This window comes from Mustela nivalis (genome assembly GCF_964662115.1).
Source record: "Mustela nivalis genome assembly, chromosome: 7".
NCBI lineage: Eukaryota > Metazoa > Chordata > Mammalia > Carnivora > Mustelidae > Mustela > Mustela nivalis.
Window position 1 is genome coordinate 94,219,079 of NC_139026.1, and position 26,924 is coordinate 94,246,002.

At 41.3% G+C, this 26,924-nt stretch overlaps 1 protein-coding gene across 8 annotated transcripts in view; it reads right to left on the reverse strand.

The window, feature by feature from the left end:
- LOC309869847 (maestro heat-like repeat-containing protein family member 1) overlaps window positions 1–25,543 on the reverse strand; it is an 89,088-nt gene extending 63,545 nt beyond the window's left edge. For 5 of the 8 annotated variants that reach the window (XM_082741619.1, XM_082741620.1, XM_082741624.1 and 2 more), the window contains exons 1-15: window positions 25,524–25,543; window positions 25,223–25,351; window positions 18,282–18,394; window positions 17,828–17,950; window positions 16,767–16,926; window positions 15,601–15,693; window positions 15,009–15,163; window positions 14,500–14,640; window positions 6,085–6,183; window positions 5,442–5,520; window positions 4,818–4,928; window positions 3,797–3,870; window positions 2,600–2,716; window positions 2,348–2,392; window positions 1,394–1,538 (exon numbers count right to left, since the gene is read on the reverse strand). In XM_082741619.1, the coding sequence (XP_082597745.1) occupies window positions 1,394–1,538; window positions 2,348–2,392; window positions 2,600–2,716; window positions 3,797–3,870; window positions 4,818–4,928; window positions 5,442–5,520; window positions 6,085–6,183; window positions 14,500–14,640; window positions 15,009–15,163; window positions 15,601–15,693; window positions 16,767–16,926; window positions 17,828–17,950; window positions 18,282–18,380 (1,441 nt within the window). In that variant the 5' untranslated portion in view covers window positions 18,381–18,394; window positions 25,223–25,351; window positions 25,524–25,543. Of the gene's footprint in view, window positions 1–1,393; window positions 1,539–2,347; window positions 2,393–2,599; window positions 2,717–3,796; window positions 3,871–4,817; window positions 4,929–5,159; window positions 5,232–5,441; window positions 5,521–6,084; window positions 6,184–14,499; window positions 14,641–15,008; window positions 15,164–15,600; window positions 15,694–16,766; window positions 16,927–17,827; window positions 17,951–18,281; window positions 18,395–25,222; window positions 25,352–25,523 lie in introns of those variants that run through there. The other 3 variants (XM_082741621.1, XM_082741623.1, XM_082741625.1) reach the window with 3 other exon arrangements.
- Between the last annotated feature and the right edge of the window lie 1,381 nt (window positions 25,544–26,924).

Consider the following 26,924-nt stretch of genomic DNA (forward strand, 5'->3'; position numbering starts at 1 on the left):
AACTCGAAAATGTTATGCTAGGTAGAAGTTTGACAAAGAAAGACAAATACCGTATGATTTCACTTATGTGTGGAATCTACAAAACTAAACACATGAACAAACAAAAATAGAAACAGAAAGAGAACCATAAATATGGAGAACAGACAGATGGTGGTCAGAGGGGAGGGATGGGCAAGACAGGTAGAGGGGAGTAAGAGATACAAACTTCCAATTATAAAATAAATGTCATGGGGATGAGAAGTACAGAATAGGGAATGTAATGAATAATCTTGTGATGACACTTGTGGTCACAGAGGGTGACAACACTTATCATGGTGAGCATACAGTAATGTATTGATCATCAGATCACTAATATTTTTAAAGATTTTTTTAAAGGTTTTATTTATTTATTTATTTATTTATTTGAGTGGGGAGAGTAGAGAGAGAGAAGAAAAGGGAGAGGCAACCTCCTTGTTGAGCCAAGAACCTGACACGGGGCTTGATCCCAGGACCCTGAGATGATGACCTGTGACAAAGGCAGACACTTAACTGAGCGAGCCACCCAGGAGCCCCCATACAGAACACTGTATGTCACTTATACCACAATAAAATGATTCAAATAAAGAGACAGACTAGGGAAGAAAGGCATTGTCCAGCGGAAGCATGGTAAACAGTCACCACTCGTGAGTGTGTCCTACTAGTTTATACCTTGAAAGGCTCTCCCACTATCCTAAGTTCTTATCCAGGCACACATTTTCATGCCTTTCATATTTGAAAATCCTAGGTCGACCTTTTAAATATCTATTGTTTACACTGATTATAATCAGGACTCTCAACACTGAGAAAGTCATTTGCTACCTCTCCACCTTTTAAACCCTAACAGACAATGCTTATTTTCCAAACACACAAACTCCCACATACCCCAAGTAATGTGCCAAACAGATAGCCTCACCCCGACTCTGACTCTCCCTGGAAGTAGCAGTCAGGGATTGGGTGAGCAAAGAGTGAGGCTCAGAGTCGGGGCAAAGAACTAAGGGTCAGGAATGTCTGTGTACGCATTACTTTGTAATTAACAACAAAGTTTGTGCATCTCTACTCCAGTAGAGGAATAGAGGAAAAAGGATCTGTTGGGGTGGGTTGGGGGGGGGGGTGGATCTTGCCTCTCGTCCAGAAGAATCCCCTTTTCATCCATGTGAAGAGCCAAATGGAATCAAGCTGCTGCCCTAACCCTTTGCCTTCCCCCTCCATCCAGGCCCAGGCTCACAGCTGTGCCCTTGTGGCCCTCCCAGCAGATCTGCACCCTCTCCCCACACCCCTCCAGAGTCCCAGTCCCTCTCCCACCCTCCCCTCCCGCCTGTGGCAGCCTGTTTCACAACTGCCCCCTCTCCACGGTCTCCTCGACCTGTGTACTTACGGCTGAGGTGGAAGCTGCTTAGATAGGGAACCTGGCCCAGGGACCGGGCCTTCAGAGCCATGTTTGTAGCTATCTTACTCAGCAGCACGAAGGCCAAGGTGTTGCTGGGCTGGCATGCCAAGGTGATCAGTTTGGGCAAGGACACCTGGCAGAAGAGGTGGCAAGGGGATTCGATGTCAAGCTCCAAATCAGTCCCAATCATAAGTTCTCTAACCCTATGGCTTTGTCCTCCTTTCTAGCAGGGACATTTGAGACCTGTATACCCAGCCCCCTCCATTTCACTGATAATCCTCCTTCCCTCTCCTCCTTCCCCCCACATGTTGGTAAAACACAACCAAGGTCCTGATGAAAATTACAACAGGATGGACTTGATTAAATAGAGGGGCTTCTTGAAATGTGGAATTGTGTGACTTGTCATCGCCTTCAAAGGGGGCATCCCGGGGGCAAAAGACATGCTAGCCGTGGGGAGACAGCTTGCTGGGAGGGAGAGGGGGTGTCTGGGAAGAAGAGTAAATCGCAGCTGTCCTTTGCTTCTCATGGCCCCTGACTCAGCTCTGACCCACACAACAACTCGTAGAGTCTCCAAGAATCCTTAGAGGCTGCTAAGAGCGAGCAGGGTGGATAATTGCCCGTCTTTTTTTATGGGAGAAACTATAGCCTGGAGAGCAATTTACTCAAGATTTTATAGCCAGAAACTGGCTGAGCAAGACCCAGGCTCAGGCCTCCAGGTTTACCACCCAGTGACCCTCTGCTCCACTGAGCCACTCCTCAGAGGAGCCCCAGACACTCGAGTGGGAACAGACAGAGGTGGGGAGGGTAGAAGGGACAGTACAGGGGGTTAGGTGGAGTGGGGGGAAGGGGGGAGACAGAGAGAATGCAATCTGGGGGTCAGGGTATCTGGGCAGCCAGGAGAGGAGGAGATGAAGGAGCCTCTTTGACCCTAGCTGCTTGTACCATCTGTAGGATTTCGGAACACATTCGTTGGATGTCGTCTTCATTCTGGAATAGGAAAAGATTTAAATCTGAAACTAATGCTAGCTGAGTCTTCTGATTCAAGGCCTCCCCTGGCTCACTGCTCAGAGTTTTAGACACCAAAGCCCCTTCCCACTGTGCCAACGATGCACTCTTCTTCTTTCCCTCCTGCTTCCGAACCTGCCCTTCTCTTGCTACCACCCTCTGTCCCCTCCCTGCCTGGCCCCTGCTCACAGAGCAGGCAGACTCGCTGAGCTTGATGACATAGTTGATGATGATATTCCCCTGGGGCACGGCCAAGTAGTCATGCCTGCCCAGCATCTCGATGAAGTGCAGGAGGGCCTTCCGTACCTGCAAGGGGTAGTTTTGAGGGGGAAGCGTCACCTGTCATGTGACTAGATAGGAAGGCACATCAGTATGACCCTTCATGTTCCAGGTGAGAACGCAGAGGGCAAGAGCCTGTGACAGGAGTCTTCAAGGGACTCAGATCTCCCAACTTCAAGCCCAATGTGACTCTTCACTGGTCTCTAGGTGATGACAGACAACCCTACTCGACCCTGAAGTTCTAGCCTATTTCAGTTCTTACCATTCTCCTGAAGAACTGTAAGCACTGAGCTTGCCCACGCCTTACATAAGTAATGGACAGAAGAGTTGGGTAGGGAGAAATCAGAGTCCAGGAGAAGTCCCATGTTCTGGCCTTCATAAGGAAAGCCAGAAATGAATCCCACAAGTCTGGGGGCCCAGCCCTCAAGATCCAAGTCTCTCCATCAACCTTTAGGAATTGGTTTTTAAGGATGGTGCCATAGTTGTCCACCTGGTCCAATTCAGAGCTGGGAGCAGTATTTGCTGCCTCCAATCCGGGCAAAGGTTGCTAAAAATATGGTGCCACGGACCCCATGCTAGATACGATGTTTGAGGTCTTCTTTCCCCAAGAAAACTGAATATTTAGGGGGCAGAATTAGTATGCAGGGTGCCTGGGTGGCTCAGTGGGTTAAAGCCTCTGCCTTCAGCTCGGGTCATTATCCCAGGGTCCTGGGATTGAGCCCCGCATCAGACTCTGCTCCGCAGGGAGCCTGCTTCCTCCTCTCTCTCCCTCTGCCCGCCTCTCTGCCTACTTGTGATCTCTGTCTGTCAAATAAATAAATAAAATCTTAAAAAAAAAAAAAGAATTAGTATTCTTTAGAGCTCTGTGTCCCCACTGATGAGGCTCAGAAAATAGGTAGGAACCACCTGTCCACTTCTCAAATCCTTCTCAGGCTCCGAAAAGCTCACATGTAACCCATGGGCAGAGTCTGAGGCCAGGGCGGGCTTGGTAAGGGGATGCCTTACCTCTCTCATCCATGAACAGCCTCCCCTCTCTATTTTATACAACTTCAAGGTCTCAAGAAAGCAACTGCCCTCCTGGCCCAAATATTCTGCCTTTCTACTCACTGGTTTGAGATCGTCCTGAATCATGATGATGACGGAATGCATCACTTCATTCTTCAGTTGCTCTGTCTGGGGCACTAGAGAAAAGACACACACGCAGCTGGGGATCAGTCTCCTTCCGCCTCCTCTGTCGTATTGGGACAGACAGGTAAGAGGAATTCCAGGTACTGTCCTGGTCTTCGAGGACCAGATAGAGCGCCCAAAGATTATCTCCACCATCCCTCTGCTTCAAACCAGACTGAAGAGTGACAAAAAACGGGATTTTCATCAAGCTGGCTTTGGAGCCCCAGCTCTTTCCAGTCTCCTACGAATGCCCACGAACCCAGTCAAGCTATTCCTGCAACCCCCACTGCCCCATACACCACAACCTTTAAAACTATGACAACTGTTCTTCTTTATGTAAATTCCCTCTCCTAACTCACCGTTACAATCTCCTTCCCTGCTCCAGAGCCCATCCCATCTCCCGACTGACCCCTTCTCTATATTCCTATTGCAAATAACCACGGTCACATTTGAACAACTTTTCACATATTATCTTGCATTGTTTCACACTCTGAACACAATAGTGAACTCTTTGAGAGCAGGGACTATGTCTTATTTGAGTGTCTGTTCTCAGTGCCTTGCATTCTGCTAGACACAGAGCAAATGTCTAGCAAACACTGGATTGGAGTTGATGCTTGTTCCCCAAGATCATAATCACAGACTAAACCACTACAAAACTCACTGCATATTGGGGAATAGTCTAAATACCTCACATCCATTTCCTCATCTAACCTTCACTAAAAAACCCTAATGAAAGCATTACCTTCATTTTCAGGTGAGGAAATAGAGGCGCAGACTAAAAGAAATCTGCCCCTGTTTACACAGCTAATAAGAAACGAAGCCAAGATTTAAACCTACTGAATTTACTTTGAGTTTACATTAAGTTTAAAACTGTGACTTGAACTATACGTGGGACTGTTTTCCAGACAAAAGAACTCTCATAGGAAAGAAGATCCCCGAGATTAGGCCAATGGTCACTCACCTTCTGGGAACACATCCATGAAAACTTGAAGGGCTGATACTATCTTGGCTGGATCACTGGTTTTCATGGTCTTTTGTATTAAGAATACCACCTGATCATTGTATAACTTGGCTATCAGAAGGGGGCAAATGCAAGGGAATCAAGAGTATGTTTAACTAGCGAGTGGTAAGTAGAAGTAAATCATGCTTACAGCAAACCATGATGTCAAGAACCAGATAAATTAGGGTCTTTTAGGCTGGAGAAAAGGAAGAGGATTGGCATCTAGCTAGATGCTTTCCTTGAGCTGGGCTCTGTCCCTCCCCTGCCCCACCATGTGCCCTCCCATAGGTCAGCATGCCTCACATGATCATTAGTGCTGTAATGACAAGATCACCCTTCTAAGCTTGTATTCATTGAAGAAGAAAGGGAAGCCAACTTCAGGTGAAGGGAGTGGAGCTACATCTTTGCCCCTTAAGATTCCTTGAATTTCAAGCAAAGTTCACACGGATTATTTTGCATCTGTTCTAGAAGGATAGAAGCCCCTTATGGGAACCTAGGTCCCTGCTCTGGTCCAGGGAGACACAAAGGTTACTCTAAGTGCCCACCCACACAAATACCTAGGTTTAGGGAACTGTGTTAACTTACATAGGGTGTAGAAAGCCTTCAGGGCAAAGATATGGTTCCGTGCAGAGTGAGGCTCTGACTCCTGGATTGTTTCACTCAGCTGTGGGGAAACCAATGCCATCAGACCCAGGAGGACTGAAATTAGGGGCCAGGGGTGTGGATGGAGGAATCAAGGCACTGTGGAAAGTGTGGAGCTTAGCCATAAAGGGGAATAGGAAAACAGACCCAGGAATCCACATTCCCAGCCCCAAAGAGAAGACAGTGGCAAGCAAATTAATCATACAGAAGGTAACACCTATTTGCAAAATGTTCAATTACCTTCTTACTCTAGGCTGCAACAGAGAGGCCCTGACATTTTTCACAGACATGATGAGGTGCTTTGAACCTCTTGCCATTTAGCTAGAGATTAGGAGGAGCAACAAAGTTCTGTGACCTTCAAGGAACACACAGAACGTACCCAATTTATCTCATGGAGAATATTCTAGTCTATGCTCAGAACCCAGACATTTATCTATTCCAGGGAAACCTGAGATGTGTATGGTTAAGGTTACCATGTGAAAGACACCTGCCTTTATGGAGGTTGTGACCTGGGCTGTGGGAGCCATCGCCTCCAAAGAAGAGAGAAAAAGCAAGCCCAGGATGCTTCTAGCCCCACAGCACTCACCTGATTGAACAGCATGTCTGTAATATTTTCCAGCTGGGATTCCAAGTTTATACCTCCACAGCCACTAAGAGCCAGAGCATCCATAAGTTGGTAAATACACTGTGTGCATAAAGACAGAGTAAGCATAAGGTAGCCCAGACTTGCCACAGCCTCTGCAGAAATCCTCTGTCCTCACATCTTCTCTTCAAGGATGGGCCAAGTCATCATGGTTTCACACTGCCCTCTTGGATCCTTCCAAAAAAGGCTCAGGGTCTAATTCTTTCATAGTCAAATACAGCCATGACTTGCCCTTCCCCCTGACCGAGTAAACTACACTTACTTCCAAATAATCTCATTACTCCACAGAAAACTTTAGGGAAGGTCAACATTTCGAGTATTGGCTGACTTCAAGAGAGCAGAGTAAATTAATCAGAGCCAAAGCAAGAACTGATTCCATGGTTCTATGAGTTTCAAAATTCTGAAAACTGAATCTAAAAGACTACATTTCTACTCTCTGCCTGGTGGTTTCTTTTTTTTTTTTTTAAGATTTCATTTTTATTTTATTTGACAGAGAGAGAGAGAGATCACAAGTAGGCAGAGAGGCAGGCAGAGAGATGGAGAGGGAAGCAGGCTCCCTGCTGGGCAGAGAGTCCAACGTGGGGTTCGATCCTAGGATCCTGAGATCATGACCTGAGCCGAAGGCAGAGGCTTAACCCACTGAGCCACCCAGGTGCCCCTACCTGGTGGTTTCTTATTATTTTGTGGGTTCTTCTTATCACTGGTATACAACAGTTCTACAGATAACCTTAGTTTTCACATGTGTAAACATGCCATTTGATTTTCTTAAAACAGGTTTATTAACATCTGATACCAAAAATGATATATATCTAAGGTGTCCCAGGGTGTCTGGGTGGCTCAGTGGGTTAAGCCTCTGCCTTCAGCTCAGGTCATGGTCTCAGGGTCCTGGGATAGAGCCCCTCATCAGCCTGTCGGCTCAAAAGGGAGCCTACTTCCCCCTCCCCCTCTGCCTGCCTCTCTGCCTACTTGTGATCTCTCTCTCTGTCAAATAAATAAATAAAATATTTTTAAAAAATAAAGTATTCAATTTATTAAGTTTTGATAAATGTATACTCTCAGGAAACCACCACTATTAACGTAAGGAACATACCCACAACACCTGAAGTTTCCTCTTAGGTCTTTGTAATTTCTCCTTCCCTCCCCTTCCAGCACCTTTCCTTTCCCCAGGCAAATATTGATCTGCTTTGTCATTACAGACCTTCACTTCCTTTTTAAGAAACTGCCAAACCGTTTTCCAAGGTGGTTTGCCAGTTTACATTCTGACAGATGTGTAGTGGCATCTTGTGATGATTTTAAAGTCCCTCACATCTATGCAATGTTGAGCAACTATTCCCGTGGTGGCTGTCTTGTCATCCTCATATCTTCTTTGGTGAAGCAGCTGTTCAATTTTTTGGTCTGCTTTTTAAATTTTTTTAAATGGGTTTTGTGTTTTTCATATATTCTGGATATGTGTGTGATTTGCAAATATTTTCTTCCAGTCTGACGCCTGTCTTTTCATTCTAACAGAACAGAAGTTACTCACTTTGATGAAGTCCACTTTATTCGTTTTGTGTTCTTTAATGGATCATGTTTCTGGTTTGTAGATAAGACATCTTTGCCTACTCCAACTGCACACAAATTTCTCCTGTTCTCATCTAGAACTTTGATAATTTTAAGGTTTACATTTAAGTATGAGCCATTTTTTTTTTAAAGATTTTATTTATTTGACAGACAGAGATCACAAGTAGACAGAGAGGCAGGCAGAGAGAGAGAGAGAGAGGGAAGCAGGCTCCCTGCTGAGCAGAGAGCCCGATGCGGGACTCAATCCCAGAACCCTGAGATCATGACCTGAGCCGAAGGCAAAGATTTAACCCACTGAGCCACTCAGGTGCCAACAGTATGAGCCATTTTGAGTTAATTTTTATATATGGTATGAGGTATGGATTGAAGTTTATCTTTTTGTGTATAGATATACAAATGTTCTAGCACCATTTGTTGAAGAGACTATCTTTTCTCCAAAGAATTGCCTTTTCATCTTTGCCAAAAAAATCACTTGGCAGTAAATATGTAGGTCTATTTCCAGAATCTCTATTCAGTTCCATTTATCCATTCATCTGTCTTAATACCAATACTACAGTCTCCATTGCTGTAGTTTTATAAGTTGTCATTCTTTCTCTAAACTGTTTTGGCTGTATTGGGTCTTTTTCATTTACGTGTGAGTTTTAGAATCAGGTTGTCAGTTCCTATTAAATAAAGCCTGCGGGGGGGCCCCGGTAGCTCACTTGGTTGGGTGACTGCCTTCGGCTCAGGTCATGATCCGGGAGTCACAGGATCAAGTCCCACATCAGACTCCCAGCTCAGTGGGGAAGCCTGCCTCTCCCTCTGACTCTCCCTCTCTCAAATAAATAAATAAATAAATAAATAAAACCAGAAAGGAAACAAGCAAGACTGCTAGGTTCTTTTTTTTTTTTTTTTTTTTTTTTAAGTAGGCTCCACACCTAGTGTGGAGCATAATATGGGGACTCTGAACTGACTGACCAACCCAGGCGCCACAAGACTGCTAGGATTTTGGTTAGGCTTGCCATGAATCTGGGACACCTAGCTGGATCAATCAGTGGAACAAGTGAGACTCTTGATCCCAGGGTTGTAAGTATAAGCAAGCATCATATTGGGTGTAGAGATTTTTTTTTTAAGATTTTATTTTTATTTTATTTGACACAGAGAGAGAGAGAGAGATCACAAGTAGGCAGAGAGGCAGGCAGAGAAAGAGAGGGGGAAGCCGACTCCCCGCTGAGCAGAGTCCGACGTGGGGTTCGACCCTAGGACCCTGAGATCGTGACCTGATCTCAGTGTCCTAGAAAAAAAATAGAGACCTGAGATCAGCTCATGATCTCAGGGTTCTGGGATTGTGCCCGCATCGGACTCTCTGCTCAGTAGGGAGCCTGCTTCCTCCTCTCTCTCTGCCTGCCTCTCTGCCTGCTTGTGATCTCTGTCTGTCAAATAAATAAATAATATCTTTTAAAAAATGTCTCATACTTAAATGTAAACCCTAAAATGATCAAAGTTCTAGATGAAAACAGGAGAAAATGTTTTTAAAAATGAGATTTTTAAAAAAGAGGATTGCAATGAATCTAGATCAACTTGGGAAGAACTGATAACTTATTAATATTGAATCTTCAGGCCCCTGAATACTGCACATATTTCTATTTACTTAAGTCTTCTTTAATTTCCTTTAGCAATGATTAGTAGTTTCCAGTGTACAGGTATTACCTTTTTTTCAGATTTATTCATGAGTATTTCGTATTTTTATGCAAATAATCATGTTGCCTATGAATAAAGACAACTGTACTTCCTTTCCAATCTGTGCGCTAATAGGGTAAAGTTGTTTGATAGTCCTCAGATCTTCTGTACACTTTCTGATCATCTACTTGTTCTATCAATTGTTGAAAGGATGTTGAAATCTGATTGTAATTATGGGTTTTTCTGTTTCTCCTTGCAGTTCTATTAGTTTTTGCTTTATATAGTTTTAAAGCTCTGTTATAATAACAGACACATAATAGCAGGTACATAAACATTTAGAATTGTTAGGTGCTGTTGATAATTGACCCTTTCATCATTATGAAATGACATTTTTTAATACTTTATGATATTCTTTGCTCTGAAATATACTTTATCTGATATTAATACTACAGAAACAGCTTTTTTCCATAAATGTTAACATGGTACAGCCATACCTTGTTTTATTGCTTCACTTTATTATGCTTTGGAAGGTGTTTTTGTTTTTTTATAAATTCAAGGTTTGTAGTGACCCTATATCAAGCAAGTCTGTCTGCACCATTTTCCCAACAGCATTTGTTTACTTTATGTTTCTGTGTCACATTTTGGTAGTTCTTAGAATATTTGAAATTTTTTCACTCTTATTATTTTTGCAATGGTGATATGTGATCACTGATTATAACTCACTAAGGTCTCCAATGATGCTTTCTTTTAGCAATAAAGTATTTTTAAAGCACTTACATTGTATTTTAGATAAATGTTATTGTACACTATACTACAGTGTAGTGTAAATATAGGTTTTATATGCACTAGGAAACAAAAAAATTTATTTTACTTGCTTTACTGCAATATTCATTTTATTGCAGTAGTCTAGAACCAAACCTGTAATAACTCCAAGATATGCCTAAATATTTTTATTTATCCTTTTACTCTTAATCTATTTGTATCTTTATCTTTGAAGTGCATTTCCTATAGGAAATATAGGATATAGGTGGGTATTGTTTTTTTAATCCATCTGACAATCTCTGCCTTTAATTGGGGTATTTAGACCACTTATATATAATAAGATTATATATTTCTTTACTTACTTATTTATTAATTATGGTTAGGCTAAAATCTATCATCTTGCTATTTGTTTCCTACTAGTCCTAATTCTTTGTTCTCCTGTCCCTCTAACTCTGCCTTCAAATTAATTGAATATTTTTTATAATTCCATTTGATATCCTTTGTTGGCCTATTAGCCATAACTCTTTATTATTTTAGTGGTTGCTAGACAGGGTTTATAGCACACATTTTTTAAAAAGACTTTATTTATTTATTCGTCAGAGAAAGAGACAGTGTGTACAAGCAAAGGGAGCAGCAGGAAGAGAGAAAAGCAGTCTCCCCACTGAGCAAGAAGCCTGATGCACAATCAATCCCAGGACTCTGGGATCATGACCTGAGCTAAAGGCTGGCACTCAAAGGACTGAGCCACCCAGGTGTCCCTATAGCACACATTTTTAATTTATCCCAGCTAATCTTCAAGTGATATTATACTACTTTACGTACACTAAGTATAGGTATACTAATACTACACTTTGTGCTATTGTCATCATAAATTTTACTTCTACATACAACAAATTCCACACTACATTGTTATGTTTGTTAAAATAGTTACCTTATAAAGAGATTGTTTAAATAAAAAAAAATTCGCTCACATTATTACCATTTCTAATGGTTTTCTTCATTCTTTTGTATAAATCCATATTTCCATCTGGTATCATTTTCCTTCTGCCTGAAGGACTTTAACGTTTCTTATTATATGGGTCTACTGGTGATGAATTCTTTCAGCTTTTTTTAATGTGTGAAAATGTTTTTTTCTCTTAGTCTGAAAGATATTACCACTAAGCACAGAATTCTAGGATATAGTGTTTCTCTTTCAGTACCTTGAATTCTACTATGTTTTCACTTGCATTGTTTCCAATTAGAATCTTTATTCCTCCCTTTGAAACGTGTTGTTTTCATTGTTTCATTTTTTGTTTTTACTTTCCGCATTTAAGATTTTCTCTTTTCCACTGGTTTTGAGAAATTTGAATATAATATGGTTTGGTGTAGTTTTATGTTTCTTATGTTTGGGGTTCACTTAGTGCCTTGGAACTGTGAATTTATCAATTTCTTCAGATTTAGAAAATTCTCAACCACAATTTCTTCAAATATTTTTCTGTCTTTCCCCTTTTTGGTGGAACTCCAACTGAACATAAATGAGGCTGCTTGAATTTGTCCATATCTCACGAAGCTTCCTCTTTCTCCTCCTTCTCCTCGTTTTCTCCCTCCTCCTCCTACTTCTTTTTATCTTTGTGTTTCATTCTGTATACCTTTTATTGCTATGTCTTCAAGTTAATCAATCTTTTCCAATCTAGCTTTCAAACCTACAGAATACAGTTATAATACCTGTTTTAGTGTCCTTGTCTACCATTTCTGTGTGAGTTCTGGGTCAGTTTTGATTGATTTTTCTTCCTATTATACATCATAATTTCTTACATCTTTGTGTGTCTGGTGATTTTTATTTAATGTCACTCATTGTAAATTAACCTTATAAAGTGCTGGGTATTTTTGTATTCTTATATTCTTGAATTTCTTCTGGGATGCAGTTACTTGAAAATGGTTTGATTGTGGGGGGAGGGTCTTGCTTTTAAAATGTGTTAGACCAAAACAGCATTCAGCCTGCTCTTAATTTTGCCCCACCTTCTCAGTGCTCTACCCAATGCCTGTGAGTTATGAAGTTTTCAAGCTGGTTGGTGTGAACAGGTACTATTCCTGGCACCATGTGAACTCTGGCTACTGTTCTCTCAACTCCAACTGAACATAAATGAGGCTGCTTGAATTTGTCCATATCTCACGAAGCTTCCTCTTTCTCCTCCTTCTCCTCATTTTCTCCCTCCTCCTCCTACTTCTTTTTATCTTTGTGTTTCATTCTGTATACTTTTTATTGCTATGTCTTCAAGTTAATCAATCTTTTCCAATCTAGCTTTCAAACCTACAGAATACAGTTATAATACCTGTTATTTTGTTATTTTGTTACTTTGTTATTTTCCTCACCTGAAACAGTTTCCTCATATTCACAGACTGTTTAATATTCTGCTTTGTAAACTATAGCTGTATTGGTCTCCCTGGATTCTCACCGCCATCTTGTCACCTCAGGAAGTCCACTAGACTCTTCCTGGGTTTTCTTTCCCTATGCCACAACCTGGAAACTCTCTTAAGAAAATTAGCTGGGACAACAAGAGGGCTCACCTCATTTTTTTCCTGACTATCAGGAATCACTGTTCTTTGCTGCCTCCTACCCAATGTCTTAAAAACCATTATCTTATATACTTTGTCTAGGCAAGAGAGTAAATCTGCCCCAGTTACTGCCTCTTCACCAGAAGCAGAAATCCCTCCACTGGATTTTGGATATTCAACATTTCCTCTTTTCCTTCCCCTACCTGATGGATTCCCATTAGGGCCAGTTTGCTTAACTAGGGCTGGTTAGTGCTGGTTGATGTCCAACCAAAATTATATTATAGGCTGATAAATATCTTGATTCTCAATCACCATGCCCTGGAGTGAGAGAGAAGGAAGAAGGAGAAGGGAAAAGGGAGTAGTCAAAACATTTCCACTGTGTGACACATGAACAATCTGTGGACTAGTTGGAGAAAAAATCTCGTCCTCCAACTGACTAATTGACTACATACAGCAAACCTTTGTTCCAAATTCACAGACCCTACCCTAGGCAACATGCAGACACATGCCAGGAGGGAGATCAAACAAGAGATTGTGTGGGTGGTCCACTAATCGGCAAAACTCAGAGTAGCTATGTGAGAAAGCTCATCTCTTTCTATAACAAGGGAAGTGCATTTGAGGTGGTGGTGTAATGGTAGACTGCAAACCGTAGTCCCTGGAAACTCGATGTTAATGAGTGTTGCACAAAAAAAAAAAAAAAAAAAAAAAAAAAATCTCATCTTGGAAATTCACAAATGTACATTAGCATATTTAGCAACCCTGAAAAATAGACCTCTCAGATGCCTATTCTGAGGTGCATAATTAACCATTATCTCCAGCTGTCATGCTCTAAAATCCATCATTGTGTTAAAACTGAAACCAGATTCCCACAGGTTTCTTCCAGCCAATGACTGAATATGGCAAGTCCACTAAGGCAGGCCTACTCTTTCAAGATATGGGACTTTTCTGATGGGTGGCTTTGGTTCAGGGACTCCATGTTGGCCTTACTGAAACTTTTTTAGAACCACACTGTCATCTAAGGCCTTCCTCACTTTTTCCCTCCTTCCCTTCCCTCCCTCCTTTCCCTTCTCCTTGCCAAGGTTCAGACATACATCGCCATCTGAGTGCTCCCAGCCTCCTCTGGCTCCCTCCCTATTTTCCCTCACAAATGTTCCTCCAATAAACCTCCTCCAACTTTTTGGAGGACAAGACTAGCCTGAGTATTGAAGGCTCTAAGGAAATTCTACATTTAAGATACTAATTTTAACTCAGTATTTCCCACCCATTTTGCCAAATAACACAGGTTACTTTTGTGAAATACCCATTAAAAGTTGGATGGAACTTGGTTGGAGGAATGCCACTGAAATGGAAGGACTAAAACAACAATCAGAAATTTTTGGTTCCAGTACTGCATCCTTTGCTCCTAAAAATACTTAACATTAGTATAACAATTCTTAAGTAGGCAGAATTCTGTAATGGCTCCCAAATTTCAGGCCCTCTTTCCCAGTTACTGAATCAAGAAGTAATCTAGATGTTGATATGAAGGGATTTTCACAGATGTAACTAAGGTCCCACATTAGTTGACCTTAAAACAGATTATCCAGGTGGGCTTGGTCTCTCTCATGAGCCATTTAAGTCTGAATCTAGAGGTCAGAGACGGGAAAGTCAGAGAGATTCAAAGGGCTATTCAACAAATTCAAAAAATGTGCAGAGTGGAATTCCAACAAAACCTTATTTTACAAAAACAAGCTTCAGGCTGGATTTGGCCTGTGGGCCATGCTTTGCCAAGCCTAGCATTAATTACTCAATAAATGTGGAAAGCAAAAAAATAATTAAATTATCTTCTCACCCCATTCCAATCACCTGGGAAATGTAGAAAGGTGTCACTTTTGCAGATACCAAAGTCATAAGCCATCGGGTTAACCGGTTCACTTCATTCTTGAGTTTGGAGGATGGCATGAGGAAGAAGAGGTGACCGATTATTACCATAGCTTGCTCTGTCACCTGTGCCCAAGGAGACACAACAAACTTGCCTCAGCTCAGGGATGAAGACAAGACAATTCCTTAGGGGCTTTTCCTTATTCATCTTTTTATCCCCAGGGCCTAGCACAGTGCCTGGCTAATAACAGTAATCAGTAAATTTAAGTTGCTTAATTGTGTATTTAACAAATATGGAGCTGGACAGTGGCATTTTCTGACATACTCTTCTGGAGAATGGGAAACAGAGCCCAAGGAAAGTCACCCTGCTCTTTTGGAAGAGCCATTGAAGTTATCCTTCCACCATTAAATAGACAGACATGGCCCTGCCCCATCTTTGGGTCAAGACTTACTCCTGCAGCCATCCACTCAAACCCACTACCTCCAAATCCCACCTTGTTGTTGGTCTTTAGGGACCAACGATTGAAGAGAAGCCTGAGGGTGAGATAAGCCTTGAAGGACACGGCCTCTTTTGTGATGTCCATTATTTCATCATCTGTAGTGGACAAATCCACATGTTTCCGGGCACTGATGACCAGTCCTTTGAGCACTGTGAGGAATGCAGGGAGTATGAGCTGCCCATCACCTTTCCCTTCCCCTGGGAAACAAACACACATGTGGGCACAGTCTTCTCATCTCCAACCCTAAAAGTGTTTCTAGGGTCCTATACTGGGAAACACCAACCCATTCACCACCACTCCAACTATTTTTCCTTTGTGACCACACCTGGAACACAGCAAGGGAAGGAAAAGTGGTTGAGGGTATCAACGCCCATAGCATCCTTATCAAGCTTGGTCCTTGCCCCAATCCAGGCCAAGAAGTCAGATGCAGAAGAGCAGCTGTTCACACCTGGTCTGCTCTCAGTCATTTCCTGGCCCTCCCCAGCCTTCCTGGATCCCTACTTAGAGGGACCAGCCTCTTTATTTGCCCTTATTTCCTCCCTCCCTGATTCCAACAGAGTTTTCCCCAGACCCTCCTGACCCTTACCATGACATAATGCCAACATATCATCCTCTGTTTGGGCCATCCTCAGAAGGCGCAGGATATATTCCCATGTGACCCCAACGTATGAAGCTGCATCTAAGAGGGAAAGTACAATAAAGACATCCTTATCCCAGGGAGGGGAACATCCTTCACTAAGGCCAGGAACATCCTTCACTAAGGCCAACGTTATAGACTGGAGGCCAGGATACCGGGTTCTGATCCTAGTTCTACCTCCAGAGTCTGGGCAACCCTGAACCAGTTATTTAATTTATCTGAGTTTCAGCTTCTTTAACTGTTAAATAGGAGTACAGTTCCTGACGTGACCATTGCGCAGGGATGCTGGGAGGATCAAGCTCGATAGTGGATATTAGCATAGCACAAAAATGCAAATTATTAGGACAGGCTAAACATGAACACTCCTTTACAAAAACCCTTAGGAAATAGAGAACTATGCTGTCTGAGATGGATGTGAAGACATTTGCCCTGATTAGATCAAGCAACATGTTTCCAGCTTCTGTTGCTGTGTCCTCTGTGCTCGCTGGGTCATGCCTTGTCATTTTGAGCCCAATGCTCAGAAGGCAAACTTACTCCCCCCAGACTCTCTTTCCCCCAGTTCCAAGTGGTAGAGAAAAGGTCACTAGTCCTGTGACTTGATTGCCTTTTCACACTTTGCGATAGAGAGAAGGGAGCAGAATGGGTAAGCAAGCCACCACCATCACCAGGAGCCACTAGGGCAGAGACTGAATGGTGAGTCTCTGCCTCCTCCTGCCTACTCTATTAACTTCCAAGCCTCTAACCAAATTCAACACTGCATGCTCCCTTAAATAAAGCCCTCCTTGCTTCCTCCTTGCCCCCACCCACCACTGCTGAATGGGTACTTTCTATTCTGCCTTCTCTCTTCACCTGGAGTCTTCTTTCCAGCTCTGTGGGTCTCCCATGCCCTAATACATCCTATCATGCCATTCTTGGTCTCCAGAAACTCCCTCCTGAGGTCCCAGGAGCCCAGTAGAGATCCTAGTTTGTTCTCCCACCTGCACATAACACCCATGACTGAAATAAGTGGAGATGTCCAATGAGAGAAATCAGGAATATAAAGCTGATCTAGAGCATATACAATGTCTCCACCCCCTGCTGCCCCTGTTCTCTTCTCAGACTAACTCAGGTTATACCCTGGCGGTGGATGAGTCTCCCCACTGCAGTCAGGAGGCAGTTTGGGGGCAAGGTGTTGTGCCATCTGTCCCACAGCTTAAAGATGACCATTCCTGGAGACTGGAACCCCAGAGCCATTAGGACCATAGTACACAGCTCCTCCAGTTCTCCCTCGGGCTTCTGGAAAAGAAAGATTAACTATTCAAAGGCTAATCCCCAAGATGAGTCCCGTAACTTCTAAGAATCAGCTTTGGTCAATAAGTGATTCTCTTCCATCTAGAAGGCAAGAACTCCACTACCACCCCATCCAACAAATGCCTTCCCAGTGTTGGAGGGCAAGACCTTCCTAGAGCATGCAAAGAACAGGTAGACAAAAAAATCTGCAAAGTCTCTGTGTTGGGGGCAGGGGGGTTGTGGGGATTGAAGATTTTAGAGCAGAGAAATTCCCACACAGCACCTAGGGAATCATCAGGAAGGTGGGTAGATTATGGAAGCAACTTTGGAAATCTCTGGCAGGTCAAGAATCTTGATCATAAGACAGGCATGCCAAAGAAGGCAGGTAAACCAGAAGAAAGATAATTCATAGGTAACCAAGAAAATAAGAAATGAGATTAACCAGTGTCAGGAACGTGCATGTAAAGTACGTGGGTAGATAGACAGGTAAACATTATGAACGTTCAGTCTAGAGGTGGGCTGGCACACGGGTAAGTGGATTTGAAAGACAGTGAGATGATTAGTTGAATTGCAGTAACAAAGCTGACTAAGGTATAGCAGGACACAGTCTGAAAACCAGGTCAGACTTGGAGCCCAACAGCCCAAATCCTTCCCCCTTTCCGTCTCCCTTCTCCTGCCTTACCACTTTGCTTCACTGCTATAGCTTGCAATTCTGTCTAGGTCATGGTCCTTGAGATATGCTCAGAATATTAGGTACGGACTCCAGCAAACTGTTTAGAAATGAGACACTCACATCCCAGATCCCCGTTGGTTTCCAAGTGTCATCATCCACCAGAAAGAACTCCTGGGCTCAGACCTGCTGTTTTCTTCCCCCAAAGTCCCCAGCCCAGAGGCACAGGCTCCTCACCATGGTCCTCAGGTAGTCAACGAAGATATCGGTCACCTTCTGGCATAGTGGAGGTACCATCTTGTTGTTTAGGATTTTAACTTTCAGCAACTTGAGAGTTTTAAAGACATTATCTGTTGACAACTACAGAAGACAGGGGACTCAGGAAGAAAGGAAGGTTGAAGGGTAAAGATAATAAAGAGAATAAGGGCCCCTGGTAGAGAAAGGAAGAGGAGGAGTGAATCCAGGGAGAGGGTTAAAGCTGGATCAGGGATTGAGGGGATGGAGGGAATATGGGTCAGACTAGGGACATGGGAATCAGACCTGGAGCTGTGATGGCCTGGACCAAGTAGTGCTCTGCTAACTGGTGATTTCTCCTACTCTCCTGGCACAACAGGTATGTACCCAACCAGCTCCCTGGATGGAAATGGTCCTGTGCTGGTTGGAGCGAGTAAAATGTCTGATATGTCCTCACCTGATCAGCAGCTTGGAGTACCTCCATAATGTCCTCAATGTTCTTTCCTGAAGTATCCCATTCCTTGTTCCTCTCAGTGATCTCTGAGGACTGTATCATAGCTATAAGTATCTCTGTAAGAAGTAAAGAGCGTGAACTGGGGGAGTTGTTTCTCTCTTGCTACAGGTGGGCATTTCATCAGAGGGAGATACCATGCTACAAACAAAAACATACAAGGGGCACTGGGTGGCTCAGTGGGTTAAGCCTCTGCCTTCAGCTCAGGTCATGATCTCAGGGTCCTGGGATGGAGCCCCGCATTGGGCTCTCTGCTCAGCAGGGAGCCTGCTTCCCCCTCTCTCTCTGCCTGCCTCTCTGCCTACTTGTCATTTCTGTCAAATGAATAAATAAAATCTTAAAAAATAAAAAAATTAAAAAAAAAATTTTAAAAATATAAAAGTTCAGATTTGTCTTTACTACAGACATTATTTAACATGCTTTACTTACTTCACTCATTTGTAAAATGGTCATCGTTGTGGTAGTGATAGCAGGAGTTGCTGTTGTACAAATATCCAACTCATAGAGTTGTTAGGCACATTATATGAAATAATATATGTGGAATAGTGCCTGACATATAGTAATAGCTCAGTAAATATTGACTACTATTATTCTCAATTAGAAACTGTTGGGACTGTACCCGAATCCACAGCATCCCCATATCTCTATAGGAGAAAAGCTTTTTGTTGTCATTTTAAGACCAGGTCCTGGACATTAGATCAGGGTTAGGGGGTAGCAAATGAGACAACCAAAAAAGCAACGAGAAAGGAAGTGTATTTAACAGGAGGGGAGAGAGAGGGAAAGGAGGAGAAATAGAGATGTTACATAAAATGAACAAGCCCAAATTTCCAAAGACATGTAGAAATCTAATGGTAGGAAAGACAACACAGCAAAACCAACAATTGGAACAGGAAATTAGTTCAGAGGAAATTAATTTTGTAAAACAGCCTCTGCAAGACTTCAATAAAATAATAGTAATGATAATAATTGTTGCCATCCTCTTCCTCTTCCTCATCATCAAACAAATATGCTTAGGATGCTAAAAAATGGAGAATAAAGGGGGTCCCTAGGGGTGCAGTTGGTTGAGGGTCAGACCCTTGGTTTTGGCTCAGGTCATGATCTCAGAGTCATGAGACTGAGTCCCACATCAGGCTCCATGCTCAATGGAGTCTGCTAGAGATTCTCTACCCCTTTTCTTCTGCCCCTTCAGCTGACCCCTTCAAATAAATAAATAAACCTTTGAAACTGATTATGTAACTATAAAGAAGAGTTATTCAAGTAACTTTTAAACATAATATTCTAAGTGTGTGCCTTTAATGCGATATCTCCTAAGGATAACAAGACCTGCAAAGAAGTCTTGAAATTTATCTAATGAGTTTGTTATTGGTAGTGTTATTGGGGAGGTAGTTATAAAACCATTGCATATGTTGAAGTAAATATACTGTTTTTCAGCAAACAGGATTGTTAGCATGGAAGAAGGGAGCTGCAAATATAGAATGGGAGCCCATAATGTTTAAATTTTAATTAATTTTAAATAAATTAATTAAGACTTCGTGATTTAAAGTATTTCTCTCTGTTGAAGATGCCCAAAAACCAATGAGCACACTTGCTACATACCATTTATATTCCACTCTTTTTTTTTTAAGATTTTATTTATTTGCAAGAGAGAGTGTGTGCAAGCACAAATGCAGGGATGGGCATTTTTTTTAATGTTGATATCATACTTATATTATTTTACACTACTTTCCCTCATTACATCCATGTCTTTGGCTCTCCAGGCCCTATGTGTCCATGAAATGGAAGCTTTTGCTTCCTTAAGAATGTCTTGTCTGTCCTAGTAATGTGATTATCTCTGAAAGTCTTCTCAGGCTATGTAATATCCATGCCACTTCTTTGCAGATGCTTGGGAAGTGGTGGTGGATCTAAAAACATTCAGTTAAGAATCAAGAAAAACATAAGGCTTCAGCCATGCAAGTTCTCTGACTCTTCTCCACATTTCTGTTACCATCACAAAGTTAATTAGATGATTCTTTAATGCCCTACAGATACATTTTATTGCTAAAACGTTTAATTCTACCATTGCAATTTAAGTTTAAAAAAGTTACTTTTAAGCTGGAGGGCTCTGGTGGGGTGGGGGATGGTGGCGTCAAGATTGCCTTGATTCAAAACTGAGATTAGCCATTCTCCAGTTATGCATCCTGGTGAGTTTCATCATTGCCGGATGCAATATGGGGCTAGATCTCATAACCCTGAGATCATGACCTGAGCCAGTACAAAGAGGTGGATGCTCGTCTGACTGAGCCACACAGGCATCCCTATAACCCACTCTTTTAAAAAAGGAAATAAAAAAAAAAAGCCTTCTTGAAGAAATGGCAGATTTCTGGTCATAAATGATTGGGAGTAGAAAGAGTACAAGAGGGGCACCTGGGTGGCTCAGTGGGTTAAGCCTCTGCCTTCGGCTCAGGTCATGATCTCAGGGTTCTGGGATCGAGCCCACATTGGGCTCGCTGCTCAGCAGGGAGCCTGGTTCCTCCTGTCTCTCTGCCTGCCTGTCTGCCTACTTGTGATCTCTGTCTGTCAAATAAATAAAATCTTTAAAAAAAAAAAAAAAAAGAAAGAGTACAAGTAGGTCCCTATACTTTTGTGCCAAAAACAGACACGTGCTCAAAAACCCAATGGGTATACACTAAAAAGGCAGAAGACCCAGATGAAAGGGGTCTCCCATTGGTCAAATGAGCAACATTTTGAACATCAAAAAGAATGACAATAATAATTTAAAATCCATTGAATAAAAAATAAAGAAGAAAAAGAAAAGAACCCGTGGACCCAAACTGGAACTTAAAAATGGTAGTGGTACACCTGGGTTGCTCATTCAGTTAAGCGTCTGCATTCAGCTCAGGTCATGATCCCAGGGTCCTGGGATGGAGCCCCATGTCAGGCTCCTGCTTGGCAGGAAGCCTGCTGCTCCTTCTCCCACTGCCTCTCTCCCTGGCTTATACTCACTCTCTCTCAAATAAATAAATAACATCTTTTAAAAAAAATAAAGATAAATTAATAAATGTGTGGTAGTTATAGTGGGGGAGGAGGGATTCCACTTTAAAAGATGCCAGCTAATAAAAGAGAAGGAATGACAGAATTGCAACTATAGATGAAATAACTGTTGCAGGCAAGAAGCACCAATGATATTGACATGGCCTGAAGCATTACCACACATATTACGCATTAAGTTACAATAGGAGAAAAGCTCTTTTACAACAGAGAGATCTGATGAATACCCCCTTCACCAAGCTATCAAGTGTAAAATCACCAATAACAGAACTGACCGATATTATGTTTCCTGATGATGCAATGGAAGACATGCTTCCCCACGCAGTATTTTTTTTGCCCACTACATTTAATTTAAATCTAAAATGAGGAAGCGATCAGTCAAATCCAGATTATAGGACAGTCGACATGACCACTAAAGACGAAAATGGTGGGTGGGCTATCTTAGATGAAAGGAGAACGCAATGGATCATCTTTGATCGGATCTTAGGTGGGCTGAAGAATAGCTAGAAAGAAAATTTTAGCTGGAAAGAAAATTTCGAGGACACTTGGGGAAATTTGACCACAGGCTATGTGATAATGATAATATTGTATCAATATTAAGTTCCTTGAATATAATAAGGTTATAAGAATTCTCCTGGAATACTTAAAGTCCATAATATAAGTGTGAACTTACTCTGGAATGATTCAGATCTCTGTGCATGCATCTGTATATGGATTGAGAGAGACAGAGTATGAGATGAGCACAAACATGGCAAAATATTTAGCAAATTAGAGAATGTAGGTTGAAGAATAATGGCGCTCATTGCACTATTCTTTTAACTTTTCTATAGGTCTGGTATTTTTTCAAAATAAAATGTTAGGAAAGAAATCAAGATTCACCAGTTATCAAAAGACACCATTAGGTGAGTAAAAAATGGCAAAGCTCAGAGTGCAAAAAGATATATATGACCCATAAAATCAACAAAGTATTCATATCCAAAATATATGATAATCCCCTGCAAATCAAAGAAAAATGGGTAAGAGACCTAAAAGGAATTTATAAAAGAGTATATCCAAATGGCTCATAAACACATTTAAAGGTTTGCCTCAATCTAACTAGGAATTAGGGAAGTAAAAATTAAAACCACAGAAGTATATTGCAACACACCCACCAGAATGGCTTAAACTTAAAAGGTTTACAATAACTAGTGTGGAAATGATGTGGAACAGTGGGGATTTTCATATACTAATGGGATATAAAAGAATACAGCCACTTTGGGAGACAACTTGGTATTATCTACCAGAATGCTTAAGATATGCTTACTCTGTGATCCTTTCCCAGGTAAACACCTAACGGAATACATGCTTACTTATGATAATAGACATGTGCATGAATGTTCACAGTGCCATTATTCATAACAGCCCTAAACTGCAATGTCAAATATCACCATAATGGAAAAATTGTTATTATTCATACAATAGGCATATTGTGGAATGCTATATAGCAATGAAAAATGAACAAACTATAATGTCCTGCAACAATAGGGATAAATCTAACAAATATGAAATAAGTGAAAGATGCCAGAGACAAAATATTTCATGATTATATTATTTAAAAAAAAAACTCAAAAATAAGCAAATATGAACTACTGTGTTTGGGGATTCAAACTTAGGTAGTAAAAGTTTAATGAAAAGCAAGAATATGATATGGGTTGAGGTCTCTGCCTTCAGCTCAGGTCATGATCCCAGGGTCCTGGGATCAAGCCCTGCTTCAGGCTCTCGCTCAGTGGGAAGCCTGCTTCTCCCTCTCCCACTCCCCCTGTTTGTGTTTCCTCTCTCATGGTGTCTTTCTCCGTCAAACATACAAATAAAAAATCTTCAAAATAGAAGAAGCTATATTTTTAAAAGATAATACAGAAAACAAAAACATAGAAATTATACAACTCATTAGATAGGTTTCAGAGTAGACTAGATGCTGAAGAATGAATCAGTGAATTGGAGGACACACTGGCAAAAGTGACCCAGAATCTAGCACAGACACATGGATAAGAAAATAAAAGAGAGCCATTTAGGGACATGGATGAAAACCTCCAACATATGCTTAATGGGAATGCCAAAGGAATGTAGTGAATGGGCAAAAGGTCATAGTTGAAGTGATAGTGGCTGCAGATCTTTCAGAATTAAAGCGAACATGAATGCTCAGATTGGAAAAGCACACCAAGTCTTTCACAGGATAAAGAAAATCAATCCATTTCTAGATACACTGGAATAAAATAAAAGACCGAAGAAAACAAGAGAACTCTAAATCACTCAGAGAAAAAAAGATTACCTGCAAGAAAAAGACCACCAGACCAACAGCAGACTTGCCATCAGCAACAGTAGAGAAGACAATGCAATAATAGTTTCCAAGTTTTAAAAGAAAGTAACTATCCATCTAGAACTTATACCCGGCTCCATCATTCAAGAGTAAGAGTAAGAGTTGGGGCGCCTGGGTGGGTCAGTGGGTTAAGCCTCTGTCTTTGGCTCAGGTCATGATCTCAGGATCCTGGGATCAAGTCCCGAATCAGGCTCTCTGCTCCACAGGGAGCCTGCTTCCCCCCTCTCTCTGCCTGCTTCTCTGCCTACTTGTGATCTTTCTCTATGTGTCAAATAAATAAAATCTTTTTTTTAAAAAAAGAGTGAGATCAAAATGAAGACATTCCAGATAAGCTAAGAAATTTATTATTCATATGCCCCCACTGAAATAAAACTAATAATCTTCCTTCTTTCAGCAAGGAATGAAATAAATCCGGAAAGGAAAAGAAGAATGCAAGAAATGTATTAATCATGTACTCAGAATTAGTAAAACACTTGGTATCCTGAGTATCTTCTGTTGGCTCTCCAGATGCTCCCTACCTCCTTCTTCATTCTGTTAAATGTTTTGGAGGCCATATCCAATAAACCCCCTTGTCCTATGGCTTGCAGTTGGGTTTTGCATATGGGGAGCCCCAATAGGAAGCTGCAGAAAGAAAGGATGGTCAGGTCACAGTATATATTCTGGTTCCTCCTGGCCATGTGATTCTTGGCTGGGTGCATACCTTGAGGTCACTGCTTCTCTCAAGATAGCCCTGTATGCACAACGCTCCTTTCAGCTTTTCACGACTTCTCCCTCCCCACATCCCTTCAAGCCTAGGGATGACTCAACTCTGGCTGTTACTGGCTCCAGCATATTTACTATCTCTTGTGGGTTTCTTAATCTCTATTCACAAATACTCATCCGAAATAGTTGCTTTAAATCTGTTAAACTCTCCTCAAATATTCCAAATTTGAATATGTAGTTTGTTTTCTGGTAGGTGCCTGGGAAGGTGGTAAGTTTAAGGGAGTATTGTTAGTGAAATATAATAATCACCACTAAATCGAGGGAGTTAAAGCCCTGATGGAATGAGACCATTAGCACAGCACAAAAGATGAACAGGCTGAGGTTGAAGGGCAGGGATGGAGTTTGATATCGTTATTTTCCTTAGAAGGAAAATAGAGAATCAGTGCACTTTAAACTTTATTTTTTAGAAAAATAAAGAGGATAAATGCTTATTATTTTTAGAGTAAAAAAATCTCTCCAGGTGTTGAGTTGCAGAACCTTATTTCAATATTTTAGACTTCTTCATTTGTTATACTACTTAAATTCAATACATCCAACATTGAATATACTATCTTCTCTCCTTCCCTAAATTAATCCCTAAATCTGAGCAGTGCTTGAGTCTTGGTCATCTTTGACTTCTCTCTCACACCACCCATAGCCCTGCCAGGACAGAGGATTTTACTTATTCAAGGTCCCTTGAACCCAATCCTTTGCTACCCTTATACAGCCACTGTTTGACTTCATTTCTCATGTTCAGACTCACCTCCTTTTTAGGCTTGACCCTGCTCCAGTGTCTGTTTCTGTCCTTCTCACCCACACCAGACAAACGACAGCACTACAAGGAAGAGGTTGAGATGACACAGAGGTAACGTCTCCTGGGAATACAACCCAACTGTTGAAAAATAATCATATCTTAGCAACCAAACTGAGAATGCTTACATTAGAACTAACCCACCAGCTCCTTAATTCTAAAGAACCTAAGGTGGAATAGAGCTTCCCCTCCCCTCCCCCAAAGACAACTCCTGGAGAGAAATGGCTTTATTACAACTTCTTCTTTAAAATACCTGCTGCAGGGGCACCTGGGTGGCTCAGAGGGTTAAGCCTCTGTGTTTGGCTCAGGTCATAATCCCAGAGTCCTAGGATCAAGTCCCGCATTGAGCTCTCTGCTCAGTGGGAAGCCTGCTTCACTCTCTCTCTCTCTCTGCCTGCTTCTCTGCCTACTTGTGATCTCTGTCTGTCAAATAAATAAAATCTTTAAAAAATAAAAATAAAATACCTGCTTCAGAGTAGCTATTCAACAAATGTGTTGAGAAAATAAATGAGTGAATGAGTTATATTTTTTAAACTTGTTATGTTGACGCAAAGGTGCGCACAGGGTTTATATATAAATATATTTACCATGGCACTATTTATAAGTAAAAATTCAAAATTCTCTTGACACTCAAAAATACACAGATACTTACATTACAGTTCATACATATGTGCAGTTGTTAAAATTAATTTTGTAAAATATTTAATGACATGACAAAATGTTCACATAGATTGTTAAAAAAGGCAAGTTATAAAGTGTGTATAATACTGTTTTATATATATCCAACTATATATTTTATATATATATACATATAACCAGACTATTCACACATGTCTATATACACACACACATACGAATGCACAGAAAAAACTGGAAGAACATACATCAAAGTGGTAACATATCCACATGGTAGATTTATAAGGAATTTTTATTTTCTTCTAAGGACTTCTCTATAAGTTCCATGCAGTTTAAAATAAACATATGTTACTTTTGTCATCCAAAAAGTGTTACTTTTAAGTATGTTCTTTTAAAAATGTAAACTGATGATTCAGAAAATGTTTTATTAAAAGCAAGGAGGTTTATAGAAAAAAGCCTAATTCAAGTGACGTCAGCAAATTTTTTTTAGCTTTGTCTATATGATGGGTGTTGTGAGGGTATTTGAGATAAAGGTAACATGATTGCTGACCCAAAGAACTTAGAGTGAGAGTAAAGAACATATGACAGTTATAAGATAAGACAATACACACAATATTATAGGCATGTACAATGTTCTAAAAAACAGAGATGAGAGTATATAATTAAGTCTGTAAGAGCTAGCGAAGGTTTCCGAGAGAATGGGCTAGTGAGTGTGGCTTTTCAGGATGAAAGAGGGTAGAGGGCATGATGTGGAGGGAGAAGGAACCTCTCAAACAAAGAAACAGGATATACAAAAAGCACTCAGCTATGAGACAAGGCATGAGACATCATGTTAATGGACGTACACACAGAACCAGTCAAATAATGTAGTGATTTCAAGTGACGGAAGTGTCATGTAGCTGCTAAAATTAAGATTTTTTTTTAAGATTTTATTTATTTATCTGACAGACAGACATCACAAGTAGGCAGAGAAGCAGGCAGAGAGAGAGGAGGAAGCAAGCAGGCTGAGCAGAGAGCC